Source organism: Oryzias melastigma, linkage group LG8 (genome assembly GCF_002922805.2).
Source record: "Oryzias melastigma strain HK-1 linkage group LG8, ASM292280v2, whole genome shotgun sequence".
Classification (NCBI taxonomy): Eukaryota; Metazoa; Chordata; class Actinopteri; order Beloniformes; family Adrianichthyidae; genus Oryzias; species Oryzias melastigma.
Window position 1 is genome coordinate 5,834,816 of NC_050519.1, and position 8,542 is coordinate 5,843,357.

General features: G+C 39.7%; 2 protein-coding genes across 2 annotated transcripts in view; one reads left to right on the forward strand and one right to left on the reverse strand.

The window, feature by feature from the left end:
* cdk12 (cyclin-dependent kinase 12) overlaps positions 1-5,234 on the reverse strand; it is a gene marked incomplete in the record, with an annotated part of 17,403 nt that extends 12,169 nt beyond the window's left edge. The window contains 2 exon segments of the mRNA XM_024271494.2: positions 1,405-2,067; positions 3,101-5,234. Coding sequence (XP_024127262.1) covers positions 1,405-2,067; positions 3,101-4,233 — 1,796 coding nt within the window.
* Positions 5,235-6,205: 971 nt separating this feature from the next.
* Positions 6,206-8,542, forward strand: part of fbxl20 (F-box and leucine-rich repeat protein 20) — a gene marked incomplete in the record, with an annotated part of 16,655 nt that continues 14,318 nt past the window's right edge. Inside the window, 2 exon segments of the mRNA XM_036213166.1 lie at positions 6,206-6,906; positions 7,001-7,148. Coding sequence (XP_036069059.1) covers positions 7,107-7,148 — 42 coding nt within the window.

The window sequence follows — 8,542 nt, forward strand, 5'->3', positions numbered from 1 at the left end:
TTCGCTAATATTTCAGCTACATGCTAGCTGTTGTTGCTAATTTAGGCTTTTTTTTTTGTTTTTCAGTATATTTGGGAGGTTAGCTAATATTTCAGCTACATGCTAGTTTAAAATGTTTTTGTTTTTATGCTAGTTTTGGTGTTTAGCAGATGTTTCTGCTACATGCTAGCTGTTTCTGATAATTCCGGCTTTTTTGCCGTTTTTTACAATTTTTAAGTTTAGCTAATATTTTAGCTATGAGGAAGTTGTTTTTGCTAAATAAAGTTTTTATGCTATTTTAAAGTTTAGCTAATATTTCAGCTACAAGCTTTTGCTAACTTAGGTTTTTAGGCTATTTAGGAACTAAGCAAATATTTTAGCTTTATCCTAGCTCTTTTGGCTAACTTTGGAGGTTAGCTAATATTTCAGCTACATGCTAGCTGTTGTAGCTAATTTAGGATTTTTTGGGTTTTTAAGCTATTTTAGACTTTAGCTAATATTTCAGCTACATGCTAGTTTAAGATGTTTTTGTTTTTTTATGCTATTTTAGGAGTTAAGCTAATATTTCAGGTACATGCTAGCTGTTTTTGATGATTTAAGATTTTTTTTGTTTTTATTCTATTTTAGAGTTTAGCTAATATTTCAGCTACATGCTTTTGCTAATTTAAGCTTTCAGGCTATTTATGAATTTAGCTAATATTTTAGCTTTATGCTAGTTGTTTCTGCTAATTTAGATTTTTTTATTTTAATGCTATTTTAAGTTTAGCTAATATTTTAGCTTTATGCTAGTTGTTTCTGCTAATTTAGATTTTTTTATTTTAATGCTATTTTAAGTTTAGCTAATAATTTAGCTTTATGCTAGTTGAAGATGTTTTTGTTTTTAGGCTTTTTTTAAGTTTAGCTAATATTTCAGCTACCAGCTTTTGCTTATTTAGGCTTTTTAGGAATTTAGCTAACATTTTAGCTTTATGCTAGCTCTTTTTGCTAATACCTTTTTTTTCCCCTTTTCATTTTTTTAGGCTATTTTGCAGTTTGCCTAATATTTTAGCTTGCTATCAGCTTTAGCGTTTTTAGCTGTTGCTTCAGCATTTTTAGCGATCAATTTCAGCATCTTGGCCATCAGCACTAGCATCTTCAGCGGCCACATTTAGCTTATAGCATTCACAGTAGCATTATAGCAGGTAATGCTATGTATCTAGTTCTAATAATACTTCAATGTGTTTATTTGTGTAACATCAAACAATATTTCTTTAAAACTTCTTAAACTGCTGATTGTAAAATACTTTTAGTAACAAAACCAGAACAATCATATTTTAAAGGTAAATATCCAGACAATGATTAAAATCCCCTTCCTGAGGAGAAATATTCGTAGATTTTAGTTTGTCATTTCTAAATTCCTACGTCTGACGGCCGTTTCCTCCGTACCTGTCCTGAGCATTTCCCAGCAGTGCCGGCGGTAAAGGCAGGGGGGGCAGCGTTGACGTCTTGTGAAGGGGTTGCTGTCGAGCCGGGCTGCGCGTGGGAATCGGCGCCGGAGACTTAGGTTGAGGTGGTGGATTCGTTGGAGGCTGAGCGGCTAACTCTGCCGGCGGTAGTGGCGGCTGAGTGGTGGGACCTGGCGGCACAGGTGGGGAGGGCTCCGGAGGGGGTGGCGTGGGTAAGGCAGCAGAGGAAGCAGGTAGAGGCGCCGCTTGTTCTTCAGCATCAGTGGAAACCTGTGCAGATGCTGGAGGCTGACTTTCCGCAGCTGCCGAGTCTTTCTCCGGCTGGGGCGCCTCGGCTTTTCCGGGCCGTGACGGCGGGGCGACGCCGGCTTTTCGGACCAAAGGAAGTGGGGATGCATTTGCGGTGGCGCTGGCACGAGCGGCCTCAGCAGCCTGGCGTTCCTTTTTCCTTCGACTTAGTTCCGCACCCAAACTGGAGGTGGGGGGCAGGCGGGAAGATGGGGGAGAGCGACTCGCTGGCCGAGTGCTATGGGAGCCCCCGCCTAAACTAGAGGAGGTGTGCCTTTTATTTCTAGAGCGGGAAGAGGAGCGGCAAGATGAAGAGTAATGGAGGGGGGTTCGACTTCTGGAGCGACCAGAGCGCCTAAACAGAGCAGAAAAAAGATAAACAATTAAACAATTACAAGAAAAACACAATTTATTGAAACTTATTGAAACTTCTCAATTCAGTTTTGATACAATGATTATTACCTGATGCTATCAAAAAGTAAATACTCCGCCTCAGAGGGGAAGTAAAGGTCTAGATAAGCTCATTTCAAAATATGTCCAATTGGAAATAAATGAGAAATTGATCAAATCCTTCAAAAACTGTGTGCAATTTGAAACTTATGAACTTCTGAATACTGTCAGCTACAGAGAAACCATTTGTACTTTAAAATGTTCATCAAATATTTTTCCCATGGTTTGGAGTTTAGCTAATATTTTAGCATTATGCTAGCTGTTTTGGCAGAATCAGAATAAGCTCATTCAAAAAAAATAACATTAACTCATTCAACCTTTCTCTGGATTGATCACAATATTAGTTGTGGACTTCATCTTTCTCTCAAAACTCAAATTTAGTTTCATTTTACACTTTCAATGTGGAGCAGAATCATCATTTATTTGCAATAGGTTTTTAAAGTCCCATTCTAACTGTACTTTTTTCTATTTTAAAAGTGTTCCCAGTTCTCTTTTACAAGTTATGATTATGCAGTTCTTAGCCATCTATTTGTCTGCAAGCAAATGTTTCCGAATTGGAGAAGGGAGAATGGTCCACCCATGGCAGCCGCTGCATCACAAACCCGAGCACATTTTTATTTTAAAGTAAAAGAAGAAAGTATGAGGAAAAAACAATGTTTTAGACAATTTAAAAAACATTTCCTTAAAAAAATTTGGAAAATTCATATAAAGATTTTAATTTAGTCAGCAATCTATGTTTAGGTCCACCATCCGTTAGTATTTCCTGTGGGAAATTCCAATAAAAGTTAGCATCAAGCTAGTGGACTTTAGCTTTATGTGCTAATCGGTTTATACTTTTATGAATCTATAATTGATCTGTTAAGCTTAAATCGATTTTATTAACCCAGCCCTGGTGTAAACAGAGAGCTCTTAATTGTGAGTGATGGGAAGGGACTCACCGAGATAATGGGCTGGTGCTGGAGGACCTCCGGGTACCATAAGGGCTGATGGAGCGCCTCCTGGAGTAAGGGCTGCTGTCCCTCTCATAGCTGGAGGACCGGTGTCTACTACCATAAGGGCTGTCAGATCTCTGCCTGCTGCGCCGGGAGATGTCCCGGTTGGGACTGGGGCTTTGCTGAACCACTCTCCGTCTGGAATAACTATCATCTCCCTGTTGTCCGTAGTTGATGCCTACTGGACTCTCACTGCCAGGCCTTCTTCTGGGACTGGGTGACAAAGCAGAACCCACTACTCCCTTCCTGCGAGAACTTCCTCTACTTGAAGACTTGCCCTTGGGGCTCGACTTGTGGCTCTTGGAGGACCGGCGGTGGGTCCGGTCTGTGCGGCTCCTCTGAGAAGAAGAAGCGTGGCTTCCATCCACTCTGTCTTCTCTGCGTTGTTTGTCTTTTCGAGACTTCCCAGAGCGAGCGCTCTCCTTGCTGCGAGATGAAGATGTGGAGGAAGTGGTGCTGCCCACACTGGCTGCAGGCTGCACCTGGTGCATGGATGGATCCACACGTTTGGGTTCACCCTCTGTCTGGAGCTGCTGTCTGGACGGGTAACCTAAAGTCTTGTCTTTGCCCTTCAAGCCTTTCTCGTGGTCTTTGCTGCTCCTCTTTTTGTACCCATGCTCCCCATTGCCAGGGTCCCTAACTTTGTTAGGGTCCTTGGACTTCTTCCGGGATGGTTTTTCTTGCACTTCCTCGAAGTCCGGTGATGGGTCCAATCGGTCCACGCCCCCTCTATCAGAAGGTCTGGAGGACGGTGGATCCGAGAAAGTGTCCGAATCTGAGCTGATATCATCGTACTCCACCAGAGGCTTCACCGTGTTGACACCAGGGGGCGCCGTATCGCCGAGGGTAAAACCTTCGGTCCTCAAAGCCGCCGATGACTCCCGATTATGTTTGGTTGATTTATGCCGCTTACGTTTAGACGTCGATGAGGACATTGAAGATTTGAACTGCACCTTACCGTCTTTGCTCGTCATGTCTTCCTCGGAGGTATGGGTAGGGCCTTGTTGGGGCTGGTGTGGCACACCGCTGCTAAAATCCGGCTTCCTCTTGGTCCCATGATGTCGGTCCGACCCAGGCATACCTCACGCCGGGGTCTCTGCTGATACCGGGCCTCGGTGATCCAGGCAATACATTCACAGAACAAAAGTAGCGCCTCCCAATGCCACAAATGTTATTAAACAACAACAAAAAGAAAAAAACAAGCTCAAGACATACACTCCAGGCCGCTCAAGTCCAGTCCTCCTTAGCGCCAATTCATTCCTTAAAGTCGCCAACTTGGTTCGTCAAGGCAAAAAAAGGATATCGAGGTTCCAGTGCCACAAAGTCTGCACCTCCAATTAGTGAATGAAAAAGGTCCAAAGCAAAAATAAGAGCATTGTGGTGTTCGTCTCCGCCTGAGCGTAGCTAGCACGGCTAGCTAATGGTCGGCAGCTAGAAAGCTGACTTCGTAAAAAAGAAAAAAAGTCCCTTTGTGAAAGAAAGCTGTCCTTGTCCGGTGCCAAGTTAAGTAAAGGTGTTTTATTCCACAGATTTACGGTCTCAGCTTTAAGAAACAAGCAAATGTCTTCAATAAAAGACGCCTGCTTCCAGAACAAACTGAAAACTTGACCCGGTTGGATCTGTTTACATGTTCCCTTTAATGTAAGTTTTACCCCTTTAAAGTAAGTAATGATTCGAAATCATAGTATTTTAGTGTGCAATAATTGTTCCAGTTTATTATCAATGGCTCTGGAAATCAACCAGGCCTATAGTTAGGGCGATGCTAGTGGATTTAGTATCATCCACAGCCCTATCTGAAGGAGACTACAAACGCCATTGTGGCTCCCGTGGCTAGCAACGTCTGCGCACACATAGCGAGTTCACCGGAAGACGGTGCCTTGTCAATCTTGTTCGTATCTTAGCAACAGCCAATCACAAGCTAAGTCCCGCCTACTTGTGTCAACATGGGGCAAGAACGGCTCAAAAACTCACAAAATCACTCCTTTTGAATCGAAAAACTTTACATCACGTCAAGGAACGTTAAGTTCGCAAAATTTAAAGGAATAAAAAAGTATTTGACATTTCAAAAATAACTTAAAAAATGTCACGCTTTCGAGGTTTTTCAGAGATCTAAAACAAAAAATGGAAAAGTTCGATTTTTTTCCCCACAAATGACTGAAAACAAGTAATGTAGCACGGCTATCTTCATACATTAATTTATAAATTGCTTTAAGTCATATTTTAAAGTTTCATTCTTTATTCATTCAATACAAATTAGTTATCTTTTACGTTGTAAAAAATGAGAAAACCTTCAATATAAGGAGATAAATTATACATTTTGCACGGAAATTTTTGAAAGAAGTGGAATGATCCTTTATAATGACTCGAATTAATAAATTTAAAGATGACAAAAATACAGAAATTAATATAATTATTTTATTTTGTTTATTTTGTAGTTGTTGTCTTTCTCGACGGGGATAGGTCGACAAGCTTATTACGTAGTAGACTGTGAGTTGATCTGGATTTTGATTGGTTGTATTTACCAAATGGGGCGTGCTTAAGAGCTAATGCGGAAGTGTTCGTGGTGACAGGGGACTGCTCTGAAACTAATAAAATATCCCTTTTCAATCTATATTGTTATTAAAGGTTTATGTCACTTTCAGGTAAAAAGTACTTAAAACTTAAGAAAAAAATCTTAAATAAATTTTAACTAAAGATAATGTTCATTCTTTCAAGGTTTTGTAGGAAATACATCAAAACGAAACAGAAAAGTTCGATTTTTTTCCACATGACTGAAAACAAGTAATGTAGATCGGTTCACGAACCTGTCATTTCTCTTTATACGTTACTTTGTAAATTTTAAGTGTTATTTTTAAAAGTGCTGTTCTTTATTCATTCATTGATAAGTTATATATTTTTAAAAAAAGAGGAAACCTACAATTTAAGTGAACAAAATGTCAATAAATAATAAAGTTTCTAGATGACTGCATTAATATGATTGGAAGCAGGGAAATAGTCACTTATGACTCAAATTAACAATCTAAATATAAAAAAATGCACAAATTAATATCATTTTATTTTGTTTATTTTTTTTAGCTGTTGTCTTTCTCGACGGTGATTGGTCGACAGGCTTCTTACGTAGTACACCGTGAGTCGATCTGGATTCTGATTGGTTGAATTTTCCTAATGGGTGGCGTTCAAGAGCTAACGCGGAAGTGCTTTTTTTTACACAATAACATAGTTTCAGCTTTTGTTTGCGTGGTTATATGAAGTGTTTTAAATAAAACTTCGACATTAATAATGACATCCACACATTCTCAGAAGTTTCTTGACCCAAATCTGTAACAATTTGTGGGAAATAAAAGATCGGTGCATAGATATTTTCTGTCGTCTATTAAAGTATTGTATGAACTTTTTAACCGAATTAGCGGTTAGCTTCGGATTAAAATGATAAATGCTGTATGTATAAATATTGCCAGAGCCCTGTCAGGCCAGGTATTTGCGCTACGTGTGCTGGTTTAAAGGGTGACACCCCACACTGATATCTTTGTGCTCGGCTCACACTGGGAGCTCTCTGGCTAAAAGATCAGCAAGCGATCAAAGCAAACCAGTCTAGTAAGTAAAACAGCTGTTCTAATTTAGGGAAAAACGCGACATTATTTGTTATTTGCAAGTGAAATAGAAGCAGCATCACAGTTTTAGGCAATTTGATCCCATTCCTGTCGTGCTATTGTGTGGATGGATCTAAAGCTGAACGGGGGAAGGAGGAGGAGGTGAGGGCAGAGTAGATAAGAAGAGGTGGCTTATTGGCTGCCACTAAACCAGCATTTTTACCAGAAATAAGATGTCTGGTTGTTTATGTTACAGTCCGTGAGACAACGACGCCGCGACCCGGGAACCGCCGAGGGGGATATGGTTATGGTGGAAGAGGCCCGCGTCGCACCGAGCTCACACCGAATTCATTGAGTCCGAAATGGGGAAGGAGGTAAACGGCGTTTCCCGGAGCCGGTTTGAGGTGAGTTTTCCCTTCACGCTAACTGACAGTTGGGGAGTAGCCCTCGAAATGGCTGCTAAAACACGTTAGCATGGGGTGCTGCTGTAATTACTACCAGAAAAAAGTGCTTTTTGGGAAGGCTAATGCTTCCGCAGCCTCAGTTTGGGATTAGGTCAAACGCTGTTGTTTTGTTCACCATAGCCCACACTTGACGTGTCGCCTTATTTATGTATTTATTAATTTATTTAGTTGTCGAGTTAAATGTACTCAACGACTTGTTGTTGCGAGTTTAAAGGAGGAATTCTAATAGTGTTGTCATCTTTTGCTCCGTCAAAACAAAGACAATGAGGCCAGAGAGCACGCTGAGGCTCACGGTTACACCATTTTTTGTCAAATAAATTCATTTTTTGTACTCTTATCGACTCCTCGGTTTGTATTTCAGTGTGTTTTTATTTATTTATTTATTTATATTTACGTTTTGTTTGTGTCTACCCGCTGCGGTGGAGGGGGGCCTTCTACCTGCGGCTGTTATAAAACATTAATAAAATAAAATACACATTTCTCTGAACTGTCTCAATGGAACCCACGATATATATAATCTGTTGTGGTGGAAGGACAATAGCTCAAACAGAAAAACACAAACGGGGATGTTGTTGTCACGAGCAAAGCTAAAGTTTGCGTCGTAGCAACTGGATGTTTGGGAGCCGTATTGTGCCGTCAAACGGACCGGTGACATTGGGCTGTGCGCTTGATGTTGTTTAATCCCCGGCTAGCGCGGGATTTGTGTGTGGTTTTATTTATTTTTAACAGTGCAACAGCTGACGACTCAGAAGACTCAGGCCGCTACCTTCTGTCTGAACAGCTGCGGCGAGGCTGCTAAGCTAACCGGATTTCGGCTAGGTGAAAACCGGAAATGGACCGATTATGACTTCAAAATAAGACTCCTGTGTATCTAAAGAGAACAAAAACGGTAAACTCGGGTCAAACATGGAAAAACAACAAAGAAAATGTAGGGAAATACATTAACTTCTGAAAGATAATTTAAGTTATGTTTTAACACTTAAGATTTAAGAACACGGAACACACAGGGAGTCAAAGTTTTAAACTTGAAAATACATATCCAAAACTTGAAAGAATTATTTAAATTTTGTAAAAAAAAAATAAAATAAAAAAAATAATTTAAAAATGAGCATTTAGGAAAATTTATATTGAAATAAATATAAAAAATTTGAAGAAAAAATAAATAAATTGGAAACTTGAATTAAAAAAAGTAATAAAACTGTTAACAATTAAATAAAAGGGATAATAAAAGTTTCAAATTTACTTTTTTTTCCAATTTTTTATATTTACTTCAAGTTTCATTTTATTTTTGCATTTAAAAGTGGTTTCAAATTTTTTTTTTTACATTCTTGTTT